The sequence below is a fragment of the Molothrus ater genome, unplaced genomic scaffold, assembly GCF_012460135.2.
Source record: "Molothrus ater isolate BHLD 08-10-18 breed brown headed cowbird unplaced genomic scaffold, BPBGC_Mater_1.1 matUn_MA114, whole genome shotgun sequence".
NCBI classification, from domain to species: Eukaryota; Metazoa; Chordata; class Aves; order Passeriformes; family Icteridae; genus Molothrus; species Molothrus ater.
The window spans coordinates 314,431-328,482 of NW_023416569.1; the positions used below are offsets into that span (position 1 = coordinate 314,431).

Sequence of the window (14,052 nt, forward strand, 5' to 3'; positions counted from 1 at the left end):
AGGACAGTGCAGCTGCAGCTCCTGGAGCCATCTCCTAAAGCTGGAACATGCCAATGCCTGCAGAGCCTGTGAGTACATTCTCTGCTTGTCTCTTGTGCAGAGCAGCCAGGGGTGCCCAGGGCTGTCCTGCAGAGCAGGGTCCTGCAGCCCAGGGTGCTGTGCTGGGGCAGGGACTCTGCTGCCTGCCAGGGACAGCTCTCAGCCAGCCCTGGCAGCTGCTCCCAGCACTGGGGGACAAGATCTGGGTGGCAGGAGACAGCTGGTGAGGCTTGGAAGTGTTCTCCTTGTGTGAGGAGGATGCTGCATTGTTCAGGACTGCTCCCAGCAGGGCATTGAACTGCAGAACATTTCCAAGGAGATTATATAGGGAGCACAGCAAGACAGGGGCTGCATGAAAGGGAAAATCCTGCTTTTTATTCTACTGCTCTGGGTTGCCTGGATGCAAAATGGCACATATATATTCATCTCTCAGTTCAGGTTAAGAAAAAAAACCAAGTTTTTTCTCAGATCTTTTTAAACCAGGCAGTTACAGAAAAGACCACAGGGCCCCTTACTGTTGCTTTTCCATTCTCCTCAGGGTTGCTCTGACATTGCCATCAGAGCCTGCAGAGCCAGAGCTGCCCCTGGGCAGTGCCTGAGCTGGGAGGGCTCTGCAGGGCAGAGCTGAGCCCCCAGGGCTGGGCTGGGCTCTGGCAGCACTGGCAGGGCCCAGCCCTGGGCACAGGGAAGCAGCTGCTGGCAGGGACAGCTCCAGGCAGCAGAGCCCTGGGCAGGCAGTGGGGGGAAAGTGCCCCCAGCCTGTGCTGGGATATTTCAAGTCCTCTCCACACCCAGCTATTTCATGATTACTTTTCTTACAGATCCCCATGCCAAGACAGAAGAAATGTCGAACAGCAGCTCCATCAGTCACTTCCTCCTGCTGGCATTGGCAGACACGCGGCAGCTGCAGCTCCTGCACTTCTGCCTCTTGCTGGGCATCTCCCTGGCTGCCCTCCTGGGCAACGGCCTCATCATCAGCACTGTAGCCTGCAGCCACCACCTGCACACGCCCATGTTCTTCTTCCTGCTCAACCTGGCCCTCAGCGACCTGGGCTCCATCTGCACCACTGTCCCCAAAGCCATGCACAATTCCCTCTGGGACACCAGGAACATCTCCTACACTGGATGTACTGCTCAGCTCTTTTTCTTTCTCTTCTTCCTCTCAGCAGAATTTTATCTCCTGACCGTGATGTGCTACGATCGCTACGTGTCCATCTGCAAACCCCTGCACTATGGGACCCTCCTGGGCAGCAGAGCTTGTGCCCACATGGCAGCAGCTGCCTGGGCCAGTGCCTTTCTCAATGCTCTCCTGCACACGGCCAATACATTTTCCCTGCCCCTGTGCCATGGCAATGCCCTGGGCCAGTTCTTCTGTGAAGTCCCACACATCATCAAGCTCTCCTGCTCACACTCAAACCTCAGGGAAATTGGGCTCATTTTGGTTAGCCTTTGTTTAGCATTTGGCTGTTTTGTGTTCATTGTTTTCTCATATATGCTGATCTTCAGGGCTGTGCTGAGGATCCCCTCTGAGCAGGGACGGCAAAAAGCCTTTTCCACCTGCCTCCCTCACCTGGTCGTGGTGTCCTTGTTTATCAGCACTGGCACATTTGCTCACCTGAAGCCCCCCTCCATGTCCTCCCCATCCCTGGATCTGTCAGTGTCAGTTCTGTACTCGGTGGTGACTCCAGCCCTGAACCCCCTCATCTACAGCCTGAGGAACCAGGAGCTCAAGGCTGCAGTGTGGAGACTGATGACTGGATGCTTTCACAAACATTAAAATACTGGCCAATTTCTACAAATCGCTTGTAATAAAAGTAGTCTTTCATATTTCTTGGTGGTTTGGATGTAGGGTCTTTTTTCTCTTGTTTTAGTTTTTCATACTATCTACAAAGAAATGTCATTGTTTCTGCCATTTCTCATTTCATGTCTCTCCACCTTCCCTGTGGACACAGACTGTGTCAATGAGGGGTTATGCTCTCAATAGCTTTAGAGGAACTAAGGGATGTCCCAGCAGAGTTTTCTGCAGAGATGCCCTTGTGTTGCCTTCTCTGGAGCTGCAGCAGCAATGTCTGTGTGCAGAGCTGGGGCAGATCAGTGCTGGCCCAGCAGCTGTGCCCAGCAGCAGCAGCAGCAGCACTTGGTGTTGCCAGTGCTGCTGCCGTGGCCCTGCCCCACTGCCCTGGTGGCCCTGGTGTTGCTGCAGGGCCTGAGTGCTCTCGGGGCCGGGCACAGCCCTGGGGGTGGCAGTGCCGGGGCTGCAGCAGGGACAGGCCATGGGCACTGCTGGGGCAGCGCTGACGCCTCAGGCCAGGCCCTGGGGGCTCCAGGCTCCTTGCCCAGGCTCTCTCAAGAACACGGCCAGGCCAATGCTCAGCACAGAAACCCCCGTGAGCAGCCCCAGGCTGGCCGTGGGCAGGCTTGGGGCAAACAGCATGGCTGGGGCTCTGCAAGGGCCCTGGGGCAGACGGGAAGGAGCAGCAGAGCAGGGGCTGATCCATGCCCAGTGCGCTGCACAGCCCAGGGCAGCGTCCCAGAGCGTCCTCACGCAGCTGCCAACAACATCCCCCCTCTGCAGCCCTGGCCTCTCCCCCAGCTCACACAGGTGCCCCATCCTTGCAGGCACAGACACGGCAGCACTGCCTCAGCAGCCCCTGTTTGCATTGCACACAGCAGGGGCAGCACCCCCATGCTGTTGCTGTGGGGACATGAACCTGAGGGAGCACAAATGCCATCAGCCCCTGGGGCCAGCAAGTGCTGGGGACACCAGGGAAACCATTCAGCTTTGTCCTGGCCTCTGCAGGCAGCCAGAAAGTTTGTTCCCATCAGCTGGGAGTTTCCTGTGCCACTGCAGACGCTGTTGCTCAGAGCCAGGGCTGCCTGGCAGCCACCCCCAAACTGCCCTGAGCATTTCCTTGGCTTCTCCTTTGCTTTCTTTACTCTTTCCTGATACAAATTTCTTCCAATTTCCCACCCCTGTTCCCTCCTTCTGAAGAGGAGGACCAGGGCTCATTCTGGAACTGCTCCAAGGGTGGTTTCAGAGAATCCCAGAATCAGCAAGGCTGGAAAAGACCTTGGAGATCATCAAGTCCAACCTGTGCCCTAACACTGCCTTTTCCCCCCTGAGCCTCCTCTTCTCCAGGATAAACAACCCCAGCTCTCTCAGCCGCTCCTCACAGGTCTTGTGTTCCAGACCCCTCCCCAGCCTTGTTGCCCTTCTCTGGACACGCTCCAGCCCCTCCATGTCCTTCCTAAATTGGGGAGCCCAGAACTGGACACAGCACTCAAGGTGCTGCCCAACCAGTGCTGAGCACAGGGGAAGAATCCCTGCCCTGCTCCTGCTGGCCACACCATTCCTGATCCAGGCCAGGAGCCATTGGCCTTCTTGGCCACCTGGGCACACTGCTGCCTCATGTCCAGCCTGCTGTCCATCAGTCCCTGCAGGTCCCTTTCTGCCTGGCTGCTCTCCAGCCACTCTGTCCCCAGCCTGTAGCTCTGCAGGGGTTGTTGTGGCCAAAGTGCCGGACCCGGCACTGGGACTTGTTAAACCTCACCTTGTTGGATTTGGACCCTGGATCCAGCCTGTCCAGGGCCCTGTGCAGAGCCCTCCTACCCTCCAGCAGATCCACACTCCCAGACAACTTGATGTCACCATGGTTCCATGTGTCCCCAGTGTGTCACAAAGGTCTCCATGATTCCATGAGGCCTCCCAGTGTCACAATATCCCTTTGATTCCATGGGACCCCTTGGTGTCACCAAGTCCCTTGGATCCTTGGGCCCTGCAGTGTTACAATGGTGCCGTGGTCCCCAAGGCCCTGCAGTGTCACAACAGATCCTTGGTTCCAAGGCCCTGCAGTGTCACAATGGCACCATAGTCCCCCATGGCCCTGCAGTGTCACAATGAATCCTTGGTTCCATGAGGTCTGGCAGTGCAGCAATGCTCTCCTTGGTTCCACAGTGTCACAATGGCCTCCTGGTCCCAAGGGCCACCATGGTGTCAAACATGTTTCCTTCGTTCCATGAGTCCCTGAGGAGCAGCCCTGGCCCCTTGGTTCCATGGGGCCCTGCAGTGTCACAATGGCCCCATTGTGACAACAGGTCCTGCTCTGTCACAATGCTCTGCATGGTTCCACAAGGCCCTGCAGGGTCACAGTGGCCTCTGTGGTTCCACCAGGACCCAGACTGTCACCATGGACTCCTTGCTTCCATCCAGCCCCACAGTGTCACAATGGCCCCTTGGCTCTGTGCTGCCATGTTGCACACAGTGTCACCATGGTCCTCTTAGTGCCACCAGGCCCCGCAGTGTCACAATGGCCCCTTGCTTCCTCAGGCCCTGCAGTGTCAAAATCATCAGAGAATGAACCAGGCTGCAAAAGAACTTGGAGAGCATCAAGTCCAACCTGGCACCCAACACCACCTTGTCACCCAGACCATGGCGCTGAGTGCCACATCCAGTCTTTCCTTAAACACTTCCAGGGATGGTGACTCACCCACCTCCCTGGACAGCCCATTCCAATGCCCAAATCACCCTTTGTGTGGAGAATATTTCCTAATGTCCAGCCTAAACTTTACCTGGTGCAGCTGAAGGCTGTGTCCTCTTGTCCTGTCACTGTTCCCTGGGAGAAGAGCCCGACCCCCACCTGGCTTCACCCTCCTGTCAGGGAGTTGTAGAGAGTGATGAGGTCTCCCCTAAGCCTCCTCTTCTCCAGGATAAACAACCCCAGCTCCCTCAGCTGCTCCTCACAGGACTTGTGCTCCAGACCCCTGACCAGCCTTGTTTCCCTTCTCTGGACACGCTCCAGCCCCGCATTGTCCTTCCTAAATTGGGGGGCCCAGAACTGGAAACAGCACATGAGGTGCTGCAGAACCAATGCCAAGCACAGAGGAAGAATCACTGCCCTGCCCCTGCTGGCCACACTATTCCTGATCCATTGGAATTCCAGGGGCTGGATGAGGGAAATGGTGGGGAGGGAGGGGGGACAAAGTCTGATTGATTATCAGCCAGGAGGGGTCTTGATTATCATATCTGTTCACACTGGATTAGAAGGTGCTGGGGGTCAATATCAATTGGACATTGATTATACCAAACCATAAACAGGAAAAGAAAATTTAACATGACAAAACACTTCTTTCTGCATTGTTTTCAATACAGTGTATTCACTTAGAATACACGTCTGAAATCCGTCTAATTATTCACAGAATAAATAAATACTTAGAATATTCCCTGTGGCTTTGTTGTTCTGGAGTTTTTGCACAAATGTTTATGAGCTTTCCTCACTGAATTCCTGAACTGAAGAATTCAAGAAAGAAGAGGCATCTGGTGTAGTAAAACTCATCAGCAACCTCCAAGTGGCTGAGGATCCATCCCCATCAGAGCAGCAATGAACAGAAATGGGCACAGCTTTGTGGCTGCCCCAGCTTTGGCATGGGCCCTGGGCCTGGAGCAGGAGCAGCTCTTGAGGGCCCCAAGGCTGGGGCTCTTGTGCTGCCCTGGGCAGATGGGATGGCAACAGAGGCTGCAGAGCTCTCAGCACCTCAGGCCGAGGGGAGCAGGGCAGCCAGGGAGCCTCCTTGGGCCCTGGCCAAGCACCTTCCCCCATGGCTGGGGCTGAGTCCTGTGGCAGCTGCAGCTGCTGCTGTGCCCTTGGCAGGGGCTGAGGCCGTGGGGCCAGTGCCCAGAGCAGCCTGGCCTGAGCAGAGCTGTGGGACCAGAGCCGGCTGGGTTGGGCTGGGCTCAGAGAGGCCCTTGGTGCTGCCCAGAGCTCAGGGCAGCTGGCAGAGCTTGCAGGGAGCTGGGCTGGGCTCAGAGAGCCTGGCCCAGAAACCATCAGTGTCCATCTCAGCCTGGCTGAGCGTGCAGGGGCAGGACTCAGGCCAGGCCTTGTGGGGCAGGGCCAGCGCCTGTGCAAGGCATTGCAAACAGGCAAGTGGCCCAGAGAGGAGGCTGCTCCATCCCCTTGGTGGCATGGACAGAGCAGGGAGGGGGCCCAGGACATTTGTCAGCACCAGCCTCTGTGCCCATGTGTTGTCAGCCCTGGCTGCTGAGCCCAGCTTTGGCCTGGGCTGAGTTTGGCTGTGGCCCAGCTCCATCCTCCTGCAGGGCTCAGGGCCTGTTCCCGGCCATGGCCAGCCCTGGCTGCCTCTCTGCTGGCCCAGAGGCCGGCAGAGCCCGGGGCAGGGCTGTCTGTGCAGCCCCACAGGGGCCAGGGGCTCTGCAGGAGCTGGCAGAGGCTGCCCAGCAGGGAGGCCATGGGGCACAGAGCCCCAAGGCTGCTGTGGGCACCACGGCACAGGGGCCGTTCCCAGCCGCAATGCTCCTGGCCTGGGCTGGGCCTGCACAGGGGCTGGGCCACCATGGCTGGGCCAGCACAGGGCCACAAAGGGGCCACGCAGCCGCTGCCGGGGCTGACAGCAAGGCCAGGCACACACAAGCAATTGCTGAGCATGGCCTGCGCTGGCCAGGCCTGACTGTGCCAAAGGCAGAGCTCAGCTGCCCTTGGGGGCTGCAGCAACACTCCAGAGCCCAAAGAGCCTCCATGGCTTTGCTGGAGACCAAGGCTGCAGCAGGGAAATGCAGGGCTGCTGCAGGATGGGAGGGCATTGAATTCCAGCACACACCTCAGCTCTCTGATGATCCCGGCACCATGCTGGGCCCTGTTTCAGACTGGAGCAGAGCAGATGTTGATGGGACAGGAGCCCTGTGGGACTGTCAGGGACCTGCAGCTTGCAAGGTGCTCTGCTCTCCATCAGGTGCTCTGGGAGAGATCCAATCCCAGCTGGGCACCTCAGGGCACAAGTGGCACTGCCTGTTCATGGGCACACAGCTGATGTCTTCCTGGAAAGGGGCACAGGTGTTAATACCTGTTAGTTTCATAAGATACAAGCAAATCTTTATTATCTGGCTCATTTGTGTCCTTTTAAGAAATGGCAATGTTTTCCCATCAGGAACAGGAATTTCCTGGATTTACTGGATTCTTCTAATAATGGCAAAAGAAGAAATACTGATCTTTCCCTCTACTTGTGTCACCAATATTCAGTCTAATATTTCCTCTTGCTCTTCCTTCATGTGTTTGCAGCTCTCTTGTTTAAATGGCCATGTCTAAGGGCATCTCTTCACTAGGCTCTCCGGAACTTTATTCTTCCCATTCCTTCCAAATTTTCTCCTCCAGATGCTCTCTGGTCATTCAAGTGCCTCTCAACTGACTGGTTTCGTGCTTTGAGCATCAGGGAGTTGTCCAGTCTTTCTGAAGTTCAAATAAATACCACACTAGTCAACATCTTAATTGTGTTTTTATCTATCACAGAATTACCATTTCTTATGTCTTTGTCTAAAACTGTTCCTGTACAGAAATCCCTTGGGGATGGGGGACATGTCAGATGCAGCTGGGACATCACAGAGAGCTGAGGGAAGAGCTGTGATGGTTATTAAACTGTTCAAATGTTCAACTTGTGTTTGTTGGCAAGAAACCTTTCTGTGCCTCTGAGTGTCACCAGGCCCTGAGCCCAAAGGACACAAACCTGACGAGTTGTGGTTCCCACTGCTGGGGCTGCACATGGACCTTGGCTCTGCACAGGAGAGCTCTTCATCCCCTTTCTCTCTTTTCCTCCCTCTGGGCATGGAGGGAGCTCCTGACTTCAGCGTGTGACTTGTGTGTGCAAAGAGCAAATTTGGGCAGAATCGGGGCAGGGAGGCTTTGGGGAGACCTTGGGATCTGTGCTGGGCACAGAAGGTGTTTTCCATTGCTCTGAGACTGTCTGCAGTGCAAAGTGGATTTAATATCCAGCAGAGGAACGACTTTTGCATTTGGTGGAGCTGTGCCTTCCCTTGGCTTTGTTGGCTGACAAGAAATGAACATCCCTCTGTGTCTCGGGCAGCTCCTTCTCCAAGGAAAGCAGGTGGGAGTTGGAGCCAAGGAGCTGAAAGCTGCAGGTGCAGCCTGGGCTGGAGGGAGCTCAGATTTGCACAAGGCTGCTCTGAGTGCCAGGGCTTGGATGGGGGAAATGGTGGGCTGGGGGTAGGGACAGAGTCTGATTGATTGTCAGCCATGAAGGGTCTTGATTTTCATATCCTTTCAAACTGCATGAGGACGTACTTGGATTCAGTGTCAATTGGAGATTGCACACATCATTTAATTAACAGGAAAGCAAAACTAAACAGGACTTAAAAAATCTTTTCTCACTGTCTTTTTAAAATCAGGTATTTAGTTTGAATATACTACTGAGATCTACTTAACCACAAAGGATTTGAAAATTAAAATTAAATTATTCCCAGAGGCTTGGCTTGTTCAAGTGTTCTGAATGTTAATGAGCCCTAGGACACTGAATTCCTGCACTGAAGAGCTGAAGGCTGAACAAGCCTCTGGAGCAGGGAAATTCAGCAGCAGCCTCCAAGTTGCTGAGGATGTCAGCAGCCCCCACTGAGGCCATCCCTGCCCAGAGACCGTGGGGGAATGGGCAGACAAGGAGAGCGTCCCTGGGGCTGGGGCAGCACAACTCAGAGGCACCAGCGGCTCCAGCTGGGCAATGGAGTGTGGAATGTGGCTGGGAAAGCCCTTCCTGGGCTGGGCCAAGCAGGACACACAAGCCCTGACTCCCATCCTCTAAAAAACTCTCTCAAGGAGACATTTAAATGGAATTACAATTGTTTGTGTACACTGAGTTGGACGCACTGGAGAAATATCAGCAAGAGATTCTGAGGAGCTCAAAACAACAAAACAGGAACTTTACTGGCAACTTTAGAATATCAGAGAAACTTTGGCAAAAGGTTTAATACAACATTCAATCAACAAGAAACACTTCTCAAAGCATTAATTTTTCTCATTCAACTTCACAAACTGTAAGCCTGTTCCATTTAAAGTTACTCAAAATTTGCAAGAAGAGGGAATAAGAAAAAGACAAATAAGATTTAGAGAAGCACACAAACAGCTACCATCTCCTGGATTCCAGCACTGTTCAGATGGAAATTCCAAGAGGATGCAGGGTCAAGATGTGTGCTTGCCTTGTGGTCAGCCTTCAATACCCCTTGGTCTCCCTGGGCCCTTCCCCCAGGTGGGGCTTGGGCTCATTTGGTCCCTCAGGAGCTGGGCTGGGGCCTTCAGAGGTGGCTGTGGAGCATTGCCTGTGCTGTGCCAGGGACTGGCAGCTACTGCTGGGCTGGGATAGAGGCTCTGGGGGGATTGGGGTTCCAGGGCAGGGCAAGGCTGGACCTGCCCCTTCCTCCCCCCTGCACACAAAAAGGTTTTAAGCCAACAATCTCCTTCAGTCTGTCACAACAGGCAATGTTGGAGGTGGAATTCCATTCTGGCCATGGGCACTGGGACAAGAAGGACAGTTCTTTTCCATAGGAAGGAAAGCACAGAGCCCCAGTGTTTGGAAGGCAGGTGAGAGCCTAAGTAGGCCATGGCCAGGCAGACTTCTGAAGAATTGCAGGTTTTGTCTGGGATCAGTCTTTCAATTAAGGGAATTTTGAAGGTGGAAACCCGGTCTCAGCCATGGGTTCCTGGAGAAGAAGGACAATTCTTTCCCATAGGAAGGAAAGCACAGAGTCTTCCCCAGTGTTTTGGGGACAGATGAGAAGTGACCATTGTGAAACCGTTGCCAGCCAGACCTGTCCTGACAATATTCCTATTGGAATAATACCTGGATATAAGGAAATTTGGAAATGAAATCCCAAATCTGGCCAGGGTGCCTGGAGACGAAGGACAGTTCTTTTCCATAGGAAGGAAAGCACAGAGCCCCAGTGCTTCAACAGCAGATGAGAAGAGACCCTCAACACCCCAAGGTCAGCTGGACCAGTCAGGCAGCCCATGGGAGGCCAAAGCAGCCACACCTCTTCTGTGCTCCCTTGGTTTTGTGGGCCCCACAGTGTCACAAGGGTGCCTTGGATCCATGAGGCCGCACAGTGCCATAATGGTGCCTTGTTTCTATGGGGTCCAGCAGTGTCACAATGGCAAAGTCCTGCAGTATCACAATGGACCCTTGGTTTGATGGGGTCCAACAATTTTACAGTGGCCCCTTGGTTCCATAAGGCCCTACAGTTTCACAGTGGTACCACTTATTCCATGAGGCCTTGCAGTGTCACAATGGTCTCCGTGGTTCCACAGGCCCCACAATGTCACGGGACTCCTCTGTTCCATGAGCCCTGCAATGTCACAATGGACCTTTGGACCCTGGGGGTTTGCAGTGTCACAATGGTCTCCTTTGGCTCCCCAGTGTCACAATGGACCATTGATGACAAGAGGCCCCTCTGTGTCACCCTGGAGCTTTGGTTCCACGCAGCCCTGCAGTGTCACAATGAACACTTGGTTGAATGGGGTTCCACAATGTCACAATGGTCCCAAGTTTCCATGCAGCCCTGCAGTGTCACAAAGGCCTCTTGGTTTCATGAGGCCCCACAGTATCACAATGGTCCTCTTGGTTCTGTCGGGGCCCCCAGGGTCACAATGGTCAAACTGGTTCCATGAGGCCCCACAGTGTCACAATGGTCCCTTGATCTCACAGGGCCCCACAGTGTCACAATGGTCCCTTGGTCTCACAGGGCCCCAATTAAACCTCACCTTGTTGGATTTGGGCCCTGGATCCAGCCTGTCCAGGGCCCTGTGCAGAGCCCTCCTACCCTCCAGCAGATCCACACTCACACACAGTTTGGTGTCATCTGCAAATTTGCTGATGATGGACTCAATCCCCTCATCCAGATCATCAATGCAGATATTGAAATCCACGCTGGCTGGCTCTGATCCCTGGGCCATCCTGTGGGTCCCCTGTGATGGCACTCAAGGTGATCTGTTCCATAACCTTGCTGGGCACCCAGGTCAGGCTGACAGGCCTGGAGTTCCCCAGCTCCTCCTTCCAGCCCTTCCTGGGGATGGGCTCACACTGGCACCTCCAGTGCTCTGGGCCCTCCCTGCTGAGCCAGGACTGATGGTAAATGATGGAGAGCAGCTTGGGGAGCTCATCCACAGCTCCCTCATCCCCTTAGGATGGATCCCATCTGCTCCCAGAGACACCTGTGAGCATCTGAGTGGCTCAGCAGGTCAGCAGCTGCTTCCTCCTGGATTCCAGGGGGCTGTTCTGCTCCCTGTGCCCATCTACCAGCTCAGGAGAACACTTGTCCTGAGGAAAACCTGTCCTAATACTGAAAAAATATACCTGAGACAAACAAGGTATTAAGTAGCTCAGCCTTTTCCTTATCTTTAGTTACTCTATTCTCTACTGCATCCAATAAAAAGTAGAGGTTCTTCTTCTCCCTCCTTTTGCTATATTTTTTTTTTTTATAAAAACATTTTTCTTACAGAAGCCGCCAGGTAAAGTTCTAATTGAGCTTTCACATCTCAACTTTTCTTTCTGAATAACCCATCGAAATCCTTAAATGCTTCCTGAGTTGCCAGTCCTTTGATCCCCCGAGTTCCCACAAAAGCTCCATTGGCAGCCAGGCCAGTCATTTTCCTCACCAGCTCATCTTTTGCCACACTGGGACAGGCTGCTCCTTCCCCCTTAAATTACCTTCTTGAAATGTGTGTCCTTCCTGGATCCCTTTGTATTAAAGGAATGTTTCCCTTAAAATAAATCAGGACCTGATTTGTTTCTCCCCAAATCAGCATCCTAAACAGGCCAAAGTCTGCCCTTCCTAATTGCAGTCCAGAAGTTCTGTTGCTGCCCCTCCTTCTTTCACAGAACATTGAAAACTTGATTATTTCATGGTCACTGTGCCCCAGGCAGCCTCCGAGCCCCACATCTGCCCCCAGCCCTTCTCTGTCTGTGAACAGCAGCAGACAGAGCTTTCCTTGGCAGTGGGAGTGTTACCAAAAATTCAGTAAAACAGAAAACTCCTTAACCCCAGTGTAGCATTAAGAAGCAGCATTCTTTTTTCAGCTGGATGCACGGGGGAGAGCTGCTCCCAAAGCTGTGCAGGCTGAGTACAGGAAAGTTTCTGTTTATTTTCTGAATTTTGCACACACATTCATTGATTGTCCTGGACTAAACATACATATGATAATCATTTCCCCAAAATCATTAACATATTCCCCTCCCCTTTACCCAAGTGTTCTTCTGTCCTGGGGGTCTCTCTGGTGGTCCCTGGTGGTCGTGGACCCCAATGTTCCAGTGGGCCTGGCTGAGCTGGCAGGACCCTGAGGCTGCTGAACTTCCAGTTCCCCTTCTCACACAATGGGCCTTGTGTGGTTTCCATAGGCCTGGGGATGTGGAGAACAAGCTCCAGGTGTCAGCTGACCTGGTGTAGGCAATTGATCATCTGGTAACATGAGGTCACAGAGTGGGCTATGACATCAGAGAGTCGGTTATGTGACGTCATCCAGCAGCTGTGACATCATAGACTGCCTCTGTGACATCACAGAGCAGATGATGACATCACAGAGTTGGCTGTGACATCAGCGACCAGCTGTGTGACATTAGAGAAGGGGCTGTGAGCTCACAGAGCAGGCTGTGACATCCCAGAGGGGCTGTGTGCCATCCTAGCAGGGCTGTGTCAGGTCACTGGGTTGGTCACTCGGCCCCAGCTCCCCCTCACAGTTTCTCCAACAAGTCCAATGCTGTCCATGCCCAGCGGGGTCCCTGTCCCCCGGGATCCCCCTGGCCCACCTGGAGCCACAGCCTCCACAAAAGGATGTTCCACAGGATCCAGCCCAGAGCCTGACATGGGGACAAGGCCCCAGGGCTGTGTGACCAGGACATCAAGGACGGGGATTATCCAGGTCACTGTGGCCTGGCTTGGGTTGCCCAGGGCAGGAAAGATGTCTGGCAGCTGGAGCAGGGCCTGGGAAGGGCCTCCAAGGTGGGCTGGAGCCCTTGGGCTGTGAGCAGAGGCTGAGGGAGCTGGGCTTGTCCAGCCCAGAGCAGGGAAGGCTGAGGGGCTCCTCATCCCAGCCTGGCAGTGCCAGCGAGGAGGGGATGGAGAACACAGAGCCAGGCTCTTCACCGGGGGCCTGGTGGGAGACAAAAGCCAGTGGGTGGAAGGGGAAAGAGGGGAGATCGGCCAGGACAGGAGGAGATGAAATGAGTCAGGCTGGTTTCAGCATTTCCTCAGCACCAAAAGCACCTGACCTCCCTTCTCCATCCACCACTGACAGCTTTGCAAATCAGGAATTGTTGGAGCTGTTTTGCCCCCACTCCAGGATGAGCATCTTGATACAAGAACTTAATTGTGTTTATATCTGTCACAGAACCATGCTTGTCTAAAATTAATTCTAGTATGGAAATCTTTGTGAATGGTGGACTCATCAGGCACTGCTGGGATGTTGCACATGGCTCAGGGAAGAGTGAGATTGTTATTAAATTGTGTCCTGTTCAACTGTGGTCTGTTGGCCATGAAGAGAAACTTTCTGTGCCTCTGAGTCTCACCAGTTCCTGACCCCCAAAGGACACAAACCTGATGAGTTGTGGTTCCCACTCCAGTGCTGGCACTTGCACCGCCCTCCATAGCCAGAGCAGAGCTCCCTTGTCCCAGAGAGTCCCTGGAAATGCAGGGATGAAGGAAACAGGACAGGCTGTGGGGATCAGAGGCAGGGCAGAGCCAGGGACAAGAATGACTTTTGCATTTGATGGAGCTGTGCCTTCCCTTGGCTTTGCTGGCTGACAAGAAATGAACATCCCTCTGTGTCTCGAGCAGCTCCTTCTCCAAGAAAGCAGGTGGGAGTTGGAGCCAAGGAGCTGAAAGCTGCAGGTGCAGCCTGGGCTGGAGGGAGCTCAGATTTGCACAAGGCTGCTCTGAGTGCCAGGGCTTGGATGGGGGAAATGGTGGGGTGGGGGTAGGGACAGAGTCTGATTGATTGTTAGCCATGAAGGGTCTTGATTTCACACCTATTCAAACTGCATGAGGAGGTACTTGGATTCAGTGTCAATTGGAGATTGCTATTAACAAGGGGAAAAAAAAAACTAAACAGGACCTAAAAAATGTTTCCTTACTGTCTTTTTAAATAGAACACATTCAGTTGAATGCACTTCTGAAACCTCTCTTATTAACTACAAAAGTTTGGGAACTGAAATCAAATGATTCCCAGG

The 14,052-nt window shown here is 53.7% G+C and overlaps 1 protein-coding gene across 1 annotated transcript; it reads left to right on the plus strand.

Annotated features, from left to right (window-relative positions):
• Nucleotides 1-868: 868 nt before the first annotated feature.
• Nucleotides 869-1,816, plus strand: LOC118701003 (olfactory receptor 14A16-like). The gene has a single exon (XM_036405587.2). It carries the CDS (start codon nt 884-886, stop codon nt 1,814-1,816), a length of 933 nt encoding a protein of 310 aa, XP_036261480.1. The 5' UTR covers nt 869-883.
• The last annotated feature ends 12,236 nt before the right edge of the window (nt 1,817-14,052 follow it).

What these genes read in the sequence shown, in the direction of transcription:
- LOC118701003 (XM_036405587.2), top strand. Translation starts at nt 884, where the DNA reads ATGTCGAACAGCAGCTCCATCAGTCACTTCCTCCTGCTGGCATTGGCA.